General features: G+C 32.0%; 3 protein-coding genes and 1 non-coding gene across 5 annotated transcripts in view; 3 read left to right on the top strand and 1 right to left on the bottom strand.

Moving 5' to 3' along the window:
* LOC100185193 (cadherin EGF LAG seven-pass G-type receptor 2) overlaps positions 1-10,425 on the top strand; it is a 36,800-nt gene extending 26,375 nt beyond the window's left edge. For both annotated transcript variants that reach the window (XM_002124330.4, XM_018812266.2), the window contains 4 exons: positions 120-1,497; positions 9,485-9,646; positions 9,870-10,030; positions 10,367-10,425. In XM_002124330.4, coding sequence (XP_002124366.1) covers positions 120-144 — 25 coding nt within the window. In that variant the 3' untranslated portion in view covers positions 145-1,497; positions 9,485-9,646; positions 9,870-10,030; positions 10,367-10,425. The remainder of the gene's footprint in view (positions 1-119; positions 1,498-9,484; positions 9,647-9,869; positions 10,031-10,366) is intronic.
* mir4035 (microRNA 4035) lies at positions 4,000-4,056 on the bottom strand. The gene has a single exon (NR_034428.1). It is a non-coding gene; the product is annotated as a microRNA 4035 (primary transcript).
* The window catches only part of LOC100182830 (synaptotagmin-like protein 4), a 16,190-nt gene continuing 12,953 nt past the window's right edge, over positions 10,419-13,655 (top strand). Inside the window, exons 1-3 of the mRNA XM_026834781.1 lie at positions 10,419-10,447; positions 10,597-10,653; positions 10,903-10,955. The gene's annotated coding sequence lies outside the window, so the exon portion shown is untranslated. The remainder of the gene's footprint in view (positions 10,448-10,596; positions 10,654-10,902; positions 10,956-13,655) is intronic.
* LOC108949540 (titin-like) overlaps positions 13,187-13,655 on the top strand; it is a 1,468-nt gene continuing 999 nt past the window's right edge. The window contains exons 1-2 of the mRNA XM_026834854.1: positions 13,187-13,268; positions 13,432-13,605. Coding sequence (XP_026690655.1) covers positions 13,187-13,268; positions 13,432-13,605 — 256 coding nt within the window. The remainder of the gene's footprint in view (positions 13,269-13,431; positions 13,606-13,655) is intronic.

Genomic DNA, 13,655 nt, shown 5'->3' with positions numbered 1-13,655 from the left:
AAACAACCCATAAGTGACCACTGGGTTCGTGGGTTGAAGCAATTGCCGTAAACTGTCTTGCCCGATGTCACATACACCTACAATTTTTTCATATTGCTAAATTTTACTTTTTATCTCAGTGGAAGCAATGAGACCTCGCTGTAACGAGCTGATGATGTCATCATATATGACGTAACAAACAAGTGGAACGCCCCACAAGATGATGATGTCATCAGAAAAGTGACATGGGGCTTCAGAAAGGGGGGACACAGTTTTCGAAATTTCAACAGAAGCTTTTTTATCTATTTCTACAAAACCGAACCCTATTATGACGTCACGAGTCAAATATTTGGGTGTAAAGCTGCTCTTATGACAGTTTTATGCAAGTACGGAAACAAACAAAAAAAAGTCACAAAAAGATGAAAACTCTTCACTTTTGAAACAAGTTTTGTACGTACTATCACAAGAATAAAGTTGAAACGGTATTTTTTCCTTTTTTTCAAAAAATGTGTTTTTTGATATTTTTGACAAGTAGCACCAATGACACTGTTTTTCTTTTACTTTTGAATATGTTTTTTTTAACGTTGGTACCAAAAATGAAATATTTTTGTCAATCTGTTATATCTGCTACCATTAAAGCATGTTAATAACTTAACCGACAAAAACTATAAATATAAAAACACACATTCTGTAAAAATTCCTTCAAAAATAATTCGCTGTTTTTACAATTACCACAATGTTACATTCTTTTTTCTCGCAGTTTTTAAATCGCGTTTTTAACATTTTCATATAAAATTAATGACTGCTTATGTAATAGTGTTTTTAATAACTTTATTCATATTTTTAACGATATATTTCATATTTTTAATGACATATTTCATGTAACGCTACAAATTTTTCACGCCAAATACTAATCGTGATGTCATATTCCATTTTCTTACGTAATTTATACGAGTTCTCTTATTGGTGCATACCATCCTATACTAGCCAATCATATTCTTGCACTAAACTTTAACATTTTTAAACTTTTTTTTCCCAAAAAGATAATTTTTTCCCAAAAATGACAATTTTTCATTTTTTCTGTTCTGTTGCAAAATTTCACCTTAGAAATTTGAAAAGTGCTTTTTATTATTATTATTTTTTTTTTTTTGCATTTTTACTTTTAGGTTGTAGCTTTTTAACGTTGTTTGTTTGTTGTTGTAGTGTTTTGTATTTTGACGTCTTAAACAACGAAATTTTGTAAATTTCTTTTTTCAGTTGTCCGCTATTAATTTATTACTAAAGCATAAGACAAATACCTGCAGATTTAAAAAAAAGTAATTTCTGTTTAACACCCAGGCTTTTATATAGGCCTAGAAATAATGTTGTTTTACAGTTGTTTATTTTAGTTTGTTACGTGTTTTTTTAGACTAGAACTTTCTGTTCGGGAGGTAGGGGTGTTTGTTTGTGTTAGTTTGCGCATCTTAGAAGACGTTGGAATGCTGTGAAGACACGTTTCGTACAAGGACATCATTTGAGGTATGGCACTGAAGTATGATTGATTGAGTATATGTAACTTATTTATCTTCGGGTGGCGGGGCAACAACAGTCGTTATAACACAGGTGTTTTCTTTCCTACACCTAATACCTGCTTGCGAGTTACCACGTATGTAACTTGGAGTAAGTTGTTTTGGTGTACCTTAAAGACTGTGGTACAAGTTACACGCTGCGTTATATCTTGCTCGGAAGCTAGTACAACCTTGGCTGTCTTCAACTTGCGGTTACAGTAACCGTTAAAATTTGAATTTTTATCTCAAACCGCTTCTGCTAATCATTTATGAATACCAGTTATTAATTAAAATGCCTTTTTCGTGGTGTGTAAGCCCCCCTTTTCTCTATTTCAAAGTTTGTTTGCTCTTTTTACCGCAGACAGCCTAAATTGTTCCCGCCGTAATAGCTCCCAGGTCAAACGGGGTACACAAAAGTGGACCTTAAACTTGTGAACGTGAGCTTATGGCTTTGCTAATGGCGGTATACGTCTGCTACATAACCTTTCTGGTTTAGGCTTTATTAACAAATTCTGGCTAATTTGATTCTTTGAATTTACCATAAGAGTGTGTATACACAAAACATAAATTTTATTAATCCCTTCGAATACAGTAACGAAGATCGGAAATTAAAATGACGAAGACAGTTGAACTAGCAGTAAAACATACGATAAAAATAAACAATACTATATAATGTTCCATTAACAAGTAAAAGTGTATAAAAACAGGTTAAAATAAAATACGGGTTTACCCCGTGGCAGAGCAAAACAGTCGTTATAACACGGGTGTTTTGTTTCATACACCTTGCGCCCGCTTACAAGTTATCACGTATGTGTCTGCGGGTGTTTATTTTTAGGAAGATTTTTAGTTGTTTTTAAACAATTTTAAATTTTTAACAACATTTGGTTTAGGGTTGTACCTAATCAGCTACAGAACGCACGTGGACCTACACATTATAAGTTAAGATAGTTGCTAAATATTTGAAACTTTACGAGTGCCCGGGTATGTATGCTTACACGTGTATAGCGAGTTGGTGATGCGCAAATATACACGCTTAAACATAAAACACCGCGGATAACGTGCCTTTACCAGGCAACGGTATGAGTTTAGAATTACGAGAGTCATTCCTAACTGTCAACTTGTAAAACTAGATTCAAAATGTTTTGAAAAAGTGGGTTATTTTTGAGACTACCGCGATTTTATTATATAGCATTTAAATGAATGAATGTAACTTAATTAATCTCGCATGGCGGAGCAACGACCATCATATTAACATGACATTCTGTTTTATACACATCTTTTACACCCGCTTAATTACGAGTTAGTCTACCACGATTTTATTGCAGCATTTTGAAGTATTTTAAACAGCCTGACACGTTTTATATTCGTTATACTGGCACATAAAGTTTGTTACACTCAATTAGTTTTGTTGTCGGCATAAATACATTATTGCAAGTTTAAATTTGTTTAACTATGTAAAGACTAAAACGACATTCGTTAAACACCTAATCTATCAAATACATTATACACTACTTATTTGTTAAACGCCCTCCTGCTATTGCATATATAGTAGGGTGGGGGAAGATGGGACACCTTTAGCACATGCTATCCCAATATCTTGATCGTGTTTTAAACAATTAACAACGGCCTATGGAGTCGTGAGGATATTGTTTTATAATTCTTTGAATGCTATTTGTTTACTACTAAATGGTACGGGAAAATAAATCTAAAAAGTGTCTCATCTTCCCCCACCCTACTATATATAGGTTTTTTTCTCACTTCGTAATTTTAAGAGTTGCGTACTTCCACTATTCGCGTATTTTATATTGTGGTTCAAACGTTTCAAAAAAATAGCAATTTCTGTTGGTAAGTCGCACAAAACCCTGTTATATTTAGAAATTAGATCATAGCTACGCAATAGTTTAAAGTGTTCATTGAACGTTCCATAATTTACATGGAGAGTGAATAAAAGGATATTAAGAGTTAAAGAATTAAATAAACTCTGTTACGTAACGCCTGTTATTACTTATACTTATGCCTATACAGAATATATATTTGCTTTACAGGCTAATAGATTAAAAGCCTACAACGAAATAGGAAGTTTTGAATACGTTTAATTAATACAAGTTTTATAAACTCGCTTATTTTTGCAATATGATAATGTATTTATGCGTTCAAAATTTTAGACTTAAAATTTTGCGCTCTTTTTAAACAGTTTTAGTTTAAAAAGTGAAGAGTTAGCATTTTAATAAACGCGCTAACGTTCCCTTTTTATTTGTTCAAGTAACACGTTATACCGGTGTTATTTGCTTTAGCTGTTTTATAGGATAGTCTACGCTCCTAAACGGTAAACAGAAATTTAAAACTAGTATTTTAAAAACCTGTTTTTACAATCAATTTAACGTGTTTTTGACTGAATTTTAAAACCTTAAAAATTTGAAGATTTTTCGCTTCTTGTCCGAGTATTATTACGTTGAAAGCTCAAAGCAGGTTGTGCAATGTCACAGTGTCTGTCGTGTTCACTAAATCAACAGCACATCGTGATATTGCCCAGACTACCCTGATAAGAACGACGCCGAGTAGGGACCTGTATTAAAATATAAAGCTAATAAAGTGTTTTTAACTTGACTATGCCATATGATGTAATATTTGCTATACGCTTATGTACATGGCCTGTATTAAAAGATAAAGTAATTTTAGCTTGACTGGCCCATATGGTCTAATATATTTGCTATTTATACGTGAATTTAAATTCTATATAAATTTAAAATTCATTTTGAAAACCTGTTTCACAATTAATTTAACGTAATTTTGTTGTCAAAAATTGGAAGATTTTCTTATTTCTAAACAGAATACATATTAGCTAATACAGTAATGTTTTATCGATTTTTTTATTGCTTAATCAATTGTAAAACGTATACACGCTTTAAATGATTCAAAAAATTGTATAAATTATGCTAGTATCTTTACGCTAGTTAAAATTACATGCATTTGATAACACTGTGTATAATCCACTAATGTCTTAAAATACATTAACTGCTACGTTGACCTATAATATAGTAGGGTGGGGAAAGATGGGACATCTTTTCATTCTATTTTCTCGTCACATTTGGTATTAAACAAAGAAAATTCAAGGAATTATATAACTGTATCCTCACAACTCCCAAGGACCGTTGTTAATTGTTTAAAACAAGATCAGAATATTTGAATATTATGTGCTAAAGGTGTCCAGTCTTCCCCCACCCTACTATATATTTCAATATAGTATTGTAACTTAAATCAATGCTAATTACCTGTTAAAACTCGCTGACGACTTGCCAGTTTTAGCTCCTTTCACGTTGCTGGTTTAAAAGCAATTGAACGAATCGAGCTTTGGTGGCCCTTTCTAATTAGCCCGGCAACGCCCGAAAGATTAATACTAGCTTTATTTGTCTATTTTGTATCAAAAGCCAGCGGTAGAGGCTGCTGTAGTCTGTGTGTACTGTACTGATAAATCACTTTAAGTCAGTAAACATTGTCTAGGTTAATAAGTGAACGAATTCAAACGAAATGAAAGTATTTACCAGATTTTCGGTGAAATTAAACTGAAATATCTAAAATGCTAATCGCCCAAACGAAATGGCTCACATTAAAACAGTATTCTAATCCCAAAACCCTAAACTTCTGTTGGGTAGCCTATTCTATAGAGTATAGACTGTTTAAAACTAAATTCGCAGGCCGGTTATGTACCTCTCTATCGGTTTATTGGCAAATACTGATAAGCATAGCCTTCAAGAAGGTACAGACTGTAAGCCAGCTATAGTCTACTATATGCTGTTACGAGTGAAAACTTTTACAGACCATAAAATTGCGATTTCCTTAAAGTTACTATTACTCTTTTTAATGGACTTTATAGGCTATTTTTTTGTATGTCAACCCACTTTAAACCTTATTTCGAAAGTGCTTAATAGTGCGGATTAATAGCTCATTATAGTTTAATGAGCTGTGTGATCAAAATTCCCTGAATTGCAGATAAAAAAATCTGTTTTGTACTTTATTTTCCTGTAGTATAGGCCATTAGTTTCATATACATGAATATATTTAACATGTTGCCTAAGTTTACGTTTACTTCTGTTTCTTAGAATTTGATGCCATGCCACTGTACTGAGTGTATTCTTATAAACTTATGGTAATATATGCTCTGTGACGTTTTACAGCTGTGTGTTAATAAGTAATATGCATATTTCTTTATAGTCACTGGCCTAACTTAAGAGATAACACAAGTTAGATACTCTGCGTCGAAAAGATTACGCAATAGCCGTGAGATTCCTTTACAATTTATTGCACTGTTGGAAAAGTGTCCGCTCCAAAATACACCGGTGTGAAATTTGTTTGCGTATCCGGGGAACTTATTTGAACACATAAACCGTTAGCTATTAATCTTTCAATGTTGCATTTAATGTGTGTAAGTTGCTTGGTACAATATTAGCCTTCACCTTTTAACGTTTGCTAATCAGCAAATAGTTTAAACAGGCGTGTATCAAAATGATTCGGCAATAAATGTGTCATATATACGCAAATCTGTAATATTGTATTCCACGTGGGCGAGGTCTCTCAGTGTAACACGCCATAAGACCTAAGATTGGGGGCAGAATTAGCCCTTTACTTCCTTTAAAACCCCCAACAAGGTGTGACATGCTATTGGTCGCATATATTGGGTAGTCTATATTCATTAGGTTATATCATAATCCTGGTAAAGCTAAATTTCAATAAGTAAGCAAAAACTGGATCCATCTTTGTCCTGTGATACTCGTTAGTCTTGTTGGTTAAAGGGCATTGGTACTGATAATGTATACGGGTTTGATGCTGTGACCATTGTAGACGTGTCCGAATTTCGCATCAGCGGATTTTTAGTAAGCTTTTATCACCCGCGCGTTGGCGCTAGAGATCTACGCATTGTTATTGTTGTTATCGGCACGTTGAAGTTTTTAAGCAAAATGTTTATATACTGTAGGAAACGTACATGTAACTACGTTTGTGGCAATATGTTCTTCATATTATGCATTAGATTATGTGTGTTAAGGGGTCGTAAGTATTTTCTGTAGTTTTTGCAGAATATGAGTTACAAATATGCGCATGTTTTCATGATTATAACAACAATAATCTGTATAGCGTAGTAGCCTAATGTTGTTGTGTATCGTGTGTGGAACTGTTCTATATGCTCTTAGTTTGGTGCTAGTGAGGAATCCTCCCCACCCTTAGTTTTTAAGAAATATGTCCATTTTTCACTAATTTTGTCTGTTTTTTAACATTTTTCTAGCTACAGTGCATTAATGTGTATCAAGAATGTAAAATTACTAATATCATATAGGTTTATGACTTTATGTGTTTATTTCCTGGTAACTAAACTAATAAGCTGGCATGAGGTGTATAAAACAGAACATCTATGTTATAGTGAGTGTCGTTTTCCAGCTATGCGAGGATGAATAAGTTGCACTGACAGTTGTAAAACATAGGGAACCTTGTATACTAATGTATTGAATACTTTATGACTATGTGTGTATACTTTGGCTCTGCTTGGTCGTTCACTGTTTTAAAAGTTAATGTGTCGTGTCACCCTAAGCACCCCTTATGTTACTCCTTTACAAATATGGTGTATCGCAAATAAATTTTAAAAAATCAAGTATGTCCCTAAAAAGCTTAAGAGAAAATGCCCCGGGACCAAAAATTGAATGCCTTACTGTGGAGTTAACAATAGTTTAATATTTAAGGTATGTGACCGCCTATAAAGCTGTGTTTATTTTTGAGTCTTTTCTTTGTCATTAAGTGTAACCTGTTTGTATAGGATTTTCAATGCGGTATTACTTCAAGGCTGGGTGCCAGTGTATAAAATTAACTGTAAAACACAATGTAAGCGTGCTAGTATGACTATAGCATTGGTTTTGTAATTGTTTAATTATAGCCTATTGTTTTAATATGTGTGTATATATATAAATTTTAAGGTTTTGTATTTTTGTCATTTTAAAAAATGTTGTTAAAAAAACTGTTTTAAATTTTTGTTTCTATTTTAGTGAAAACTGTATCAGTGTTACCATGGAAAAAATACCTGGCAACATTGATATATAGCCTGGTTAAAATAATAACAGCCTGGTCATGGTCTGTTTATTTGTGTAACTCAATACACTGTTTGTTATTATTATTAGCTCATGATAGCTTATGCACATTATTAACATGAATATTCAATATAGGGCTAACTAATACACTGAACAATGTTTAAGTCAAAGACAAAAATGCTTATACTTGTTTATAGAGTTAAACGATTCTTGTGTAAAAAAATACAGTCAGAATCTTGTCAACAAACAAAAATCAACTCCAAACAAATGTATAATAAAATAAATATATTTCGCTTAAATGGCATCGTCGGTATCTAATTTAAATAGTCTTTTATTTAAATTATTATAAAAATGAAACCAGTTATTGTTGAGCTGAACAGGCGTTGCCGTATACTGTGCATAGTTGATAACAGGAAATACATGAATGGCTAAGTTAGGAAGCCGCATAAGCACACACAGTATAAGCGTGCGTGCATAGACTGCTGTTAGTATACCGGATACACCACACAAACAAGAGCAGTGTAGAGAATAGAGTGAAGTTTTCTTTAGAGCTAAGTAAGAGGCAGGATATATAATACTGAGTTTTTATAAAGCGTAGGCTATTAATATAGGGTCTATAAGAAAAAAAGAACAATTTGAAAATATTTTTTGTATTTAACACTTTAGTATATATATATATATTATTTATGTATATTTTATAAAGGCAATTCTGTAAGTGTTTTTATTTTTTGGTTACGGTTTTGTTGTACAGTGTATATAAATGCAAATATGCAATGAATTTGGTTTATAACTTATTCATTAACTTAAATATAGGTGCTTGATAAGTTAATGTGGTATTATTTACAGAATTCTTTATTGAGTAGGCTAGTTTTTACAATTGCAAGTTCGAAATAGCAGTTTTTAATACCAGTAGTTGTTTTATTGGTTTTTAAACCATCTTTGGCATTTAAAAGAATTTTGTTGGTAGTAGTTTATATTAGTCTTGTGCAATCAATTGGAAACTGGGCGTTACTGTTTGTTGTATGCGTGTGTTTAAGGAAACTATATTTTGGAAACTAAAGTGCTTTTTTGGGCCTTATGCTTATGTTTTTATATTAGTGTAATATTTTAATCCGTTACTTTCCATTGCGAAGATTCCTATAGCATAATTAATGCCTTGGTATATGTATGCGTACTGATGTTACTTGCTTACAGTGTCTCTACAAACTAAAATATATGTATATTGTATAGCCTTTAAATGAGTGTGAGTATACATCGTGTAAATGTTCTGAACAGTTTTCAAAAGAAAGCTATAGCATTTGTGTAGAAAATTCTAGTTTATAAAACGTTGCATTACATAATATTACATAGCATCAAATATTGTGCCAAAAAGCTACGTATTCATTACAAATGGGAAAGTTGAAATAACAATAACGTGTCATTACTCATTAGTGTATAGTTACATACATGAACATGGTATTATGTTTCGTGCTATGTAATATTTATCGTAAGACAATTATAAACTAAAGCATGATTTGAGTCATAAAATGGCTAAAATTTTGTAAAGTGTTCTTGGTTTATGAGTTTAGTGTTCTACTCTATATGGGTGAGGTTCTACAGCTCATGTCAGGGGACTTAGGATTTAGGCTTGAATTGGCTTATTACCCCAAACCATAGCACATTCTACTCTATACACACACCAGGAGTCCTGGGATTTATGCCAGAGTTTCTCATTACCACAATTACCATCAAGGATTTTGGAAACCTTATTTACTGGTATATTTCTTTCATAGCAAGTAAACTATATGGGTTTGGGGGTTAAGATCTGGGATTTGTTCCAAAGTTTTCTCATTTAAACATTTACCAAAAGATTGTGAAACCTAATTTTACTGTTGATTTTGTTCATAGGTTTAGCAGGTAAACTTGTTAGTATTTAGGGTTGTGGGTTATAATGGTAGGCATGGATAATATGCTTGACCTCACCTACTTGACTGAAAGTGAACGGAAATGGATTTCCGAGGTTTTGGAAAGAGATGAAGAAATACAGAAGAGAGAAGATGCGAGAATAGAGTGAGTTGATTTGATTAATTAATGTAAATTATTTATCCTCCCATGGTAGGGAAATGACATTCAGCACCTGTGTTCTGTTTTACAAACATGAATGAATGTAACATGTGAATTTTAAAAATATCTTATAATAAAAAACACTAAATTTAAAAAAATTATTTTTTTTTTGTTTTAAAATTTCTTTTCAAAGTTTTTTTCGACTATCACAAACGCTTTCCACCACTAGGAGGTTGAAGAGCAAAGCTATGCGAACGAACAATCCAACTATCAGGAAGAAGATAAACATGAGGACGGGACAATGGTTTCTTGATCTTGCTGATAAAGATAAAAACTTTAAAAATCGTGGGGTTGATACTGTTCGTGCTTCTATAAGAAGAAAGGGAAAAGGTAGGATTAAGATACCAACCCTGAAATTTGATGTAAAAAAACTAATAACTGATGGAAAAAGCTTAAAATTTATAGAGAAAAAGCCCAAAATTCATAGAAACTTAAAATCAATTTAAAAAACTTACTAATTAAGATAACAAGTTAACAAACCCAAAATTTGATGGAAAAAACTCTCAAAGTTGATAGAACATACTGCTATTAATCCCAGAATCACTGTTTTACAAAACAAGTGTAATACTGAACTCCTGGTAGCAACAGCTTACACATTTAAGCTCTTTTTGTTTATATGAACTGCTATAGAGACGCAGCCTTTTCACTTTTTTATTTTGCTTACAGACCGACCGAAACCTGCATCTCCAGTTGCTACACAAATAACTGAACTCGTGGAAAAAGATGAAAACAAATATGAAGAAGGAGGGGTAAGTTAATGTGTGTTATTAATTCATTATTTATTTTTTGTCTTTGAAAAATTCGGTTTGAAAGAATAATAAAAGCAATATTTATTTAATTTTAGTTATAGTGAAGTCTCATACATCAATAAATGTATTAAATCAACCTTTTTATTATTACCAGGCACAAGAAGAAGAAATTTCTTATTTTTCACAAGTGCATAGAAACTATGGGTAAGTCTTTCGTGTATATTGACAGTGAGCATGAGGTGTATGAATACACCATGTGTGTCTGGTATATAAAAAGACACCCATGTTACAACTCGACAGTGAGCATGAGGTGTATGAATACATCATGTGTGTCTGGTGTATAAGAAGACATCCATGTTATAACTGGACAGTGAGCATGAGATGTATGAAAAAGTAGACACTCATGTTATACCTCGACAGCGAGCATGAGGTGTACAAGATATTTTTTTACAGAGACGAAGCATCTGGAGACGAAAGTTATGAAAATGAAGAACTCAGAAACCAAGGTCAGAATAAATATTTAACTTTTACAACGACTGCTACAGCAATCTAAAAACTAGCTGTTTGATTTTAATATTTTGATGCAAAAAGCAGTCGTTTCATGTAATGTCTGAAATTTCATTTTATATGAGTGAGGTCCTATGGTAGGCATGCCATGTGACCGGGATTTAGGCCTTTACTCATATTGTCTGTATCAGAAATGTTTGTATTTACTATTTATTACATTAGTAGTTGTTACATTACATTTTTTGCAATTTTAAAAACCCAAATTCAATAGCTGCAATAACTATCAGCTAATTTTATAAAATCAATTTTTTACCTTGCAAAATTTTGCTGCAAAATGTGCCAAAAAATATAAATTTAAGTGAGAAAAATGACAGGCAGAGTTATTAGATAGTCAAAACGGATAGAGACAGTCATTAGTTACAGTTTTATTCTAGTTTTGTTTTAATTTCAGTTCTACTTATATCTTTTAAAATTACCTAAACTATCTTTTTGTTTCGCAAAAATTTTCTTGTGTACTGTTTTCATGTACTTCTACTAACTTTTATGTTACATCTTACACTTGTGCTTTTGTTACTATGCTACTTACAGCGTTATTTTGGCTCTTATTTTTAATTTTTTATACGAAATTGTACTAACATGTTCAAATGTTTTTTCGCTCTTTATGAATCTTACTAACAGTCTTTGATTATTCATACTTTGAAAAATACCCAACAACACTGAATACTAACATTTGTATTGCACATAAAATTAGTGTTACACAAGCACTGATAAAAAGGTAAGTCAAAATGTATGAAATATTCTTTAATTAAAATATGTTTTTGATTAAAACTGTTTTAAATTTAAGCAAAAAATAACAATGGTGTTTTATTTAAAGTTCAAATTAGGTTTTTTTTGTAATATTTGTGCACATAGGCGCCAAACTTTATAAAATACAGGGAAGGCAGGGATAGTTAGATGCATGTTTCTATGAAAAAAATCTATTTATTGGTTCTAATATTTATTGCAAAACTTCCGGGCTTACCCTATCTACCCTGCCACCCCAGGTTTGGCGCCAAAGTTTATGTATTAGCTACAAAATGATCGGAAATAAATATTTCCTGGCCAATAATCCATGATTGCAGTTTATTTTCAGTTGTTTTGGAACTTCTTCTATCAGGTTATGAAGAATGCTTGAATGTTAAAATGGTAATTACAAATTTTTAATGGTTTTTAATAATTTACAACTAATTTACCTATATTTTTTATAATTTTGGATGATGTAAACTGTGAACCATAAACTCTGTATGATTTTGCAGAAAAATATATGTACAGTTACATTATAGTCATCAAAAAATGGGGAACCTCATTAATTAATATGACAAATGCAATATACTTTGGCTCTATTTGTTTTTGAAAACAGATAACAACAAAATAGAAAGTGGTATTAATTTAAAACTGAGATGCTAAAACATACGATGTCACCGATGTTTCAAAACTTTTACCACGTTACCCCAGGCACCTCCAATGTTTCACCTATGTATCAAATGTATTGTAAAAAATACCTTAAAATTCTCAATTCTACAGAAAAGGCCAAAAATATTCCGTCATTCTACTTTTGCTTAACTTGCTAATCAAGCCTGGCAGTTCGACAGTCTGCATGAGGCGTGCATGACTTTCCGCTGTTATTTTCGCATCAAATCTTTGCCATGGTAATTAAACAGTCTTCATAATCATCTACATGCATGCTTTTTCTTAACTAACAAATATATATTACATTCAAAATTCCAATCATGCTTTGCCTATTCAGTTTTTAAAGCGGCAATTTTGTAGCCTTAAATTATTGTAAGGATAAGAAACACGCTGTAGACAGTTTAGCTACATTTTTTTAAAAATTTTCTTACAAAATTCTGTCAATTAGTCAACTTAATTTAAACTGCATCCAATGTACAAGGTCTTTAAAAACTAAATCTACAGATTTTAACCATCTTCATTTAATTGTTACAAGTTCTGCTTGTTTCACTTTAGTTTGCTTGAATTTAAACAAAGCCAGGTTAAAACTTAGCAGTGCGTTATTTACAACTGTGTATCTTACTAGTCATGTAATAAAGCCAAACCAAAAGGTTATATTTTACCATTACACAGGTGTTACAAGTCAAAGTACATCTACAACAACTAAAGGTAACTCTTGCATAAATATATCACCTCAGGATTAAAAAACCCTGGGTTTAAATTTAGGGGTACCTGAAAAGTCATGTCACCCCAACTTGGAGACATTGTATGTTTTCCCAACTTAAATTTTTGGCATGTAACACTATTTTTCCTGCAGAGCCAAAGTATATTGCATTCACCACTTTAACCAATGAGGTTCCTTAACTTTTACAACTATAGGTGTAACTGCATTTTAACAATAATATCACTCCTGATTTTTTTACAAGCTGACCCCCATTTATACAAGATACATCTCACGCATGTTTAACACCTTAATTATTTATACAGCATCTCCTACTGGGTCATCGTATACTTCCAATACTATATTGAAAGACACCTGTGTTACAAAACTTAAGTCACCTAAGACAGTTTCATTCAATATACCAAAAGTTTCTGGTAAAATAGCATCAGATCAAAATGTTGATTTAATTCAACAATCAACGTTTGTTGGAGAATCAATATGTAGGCAAGTTGTTGAAAAACCTATTGTTGTTGTTGAAAATTTTGCTCAA

The sequence above is a fragment of the Ciona intestinalis genome, chromosome 6 (genome assembly GCF_000224145.3).
Source record: "Ciona intestinalis chromosome 6, KH, whole genome shotgun sequence".
Taxonomy (NCBI): domain Eukaryota; kingdom Metazoa; phylum Chordata; class Ascidiacea; order Phlebobranchia; family Cionidae; genus Ciona; species Ciona intestinalis.
The sequence above is the reverse complement of the archived record's forward strand: the minus strand, read 5'-3'. Positions and strand labels throughout refer to the sequence as shown.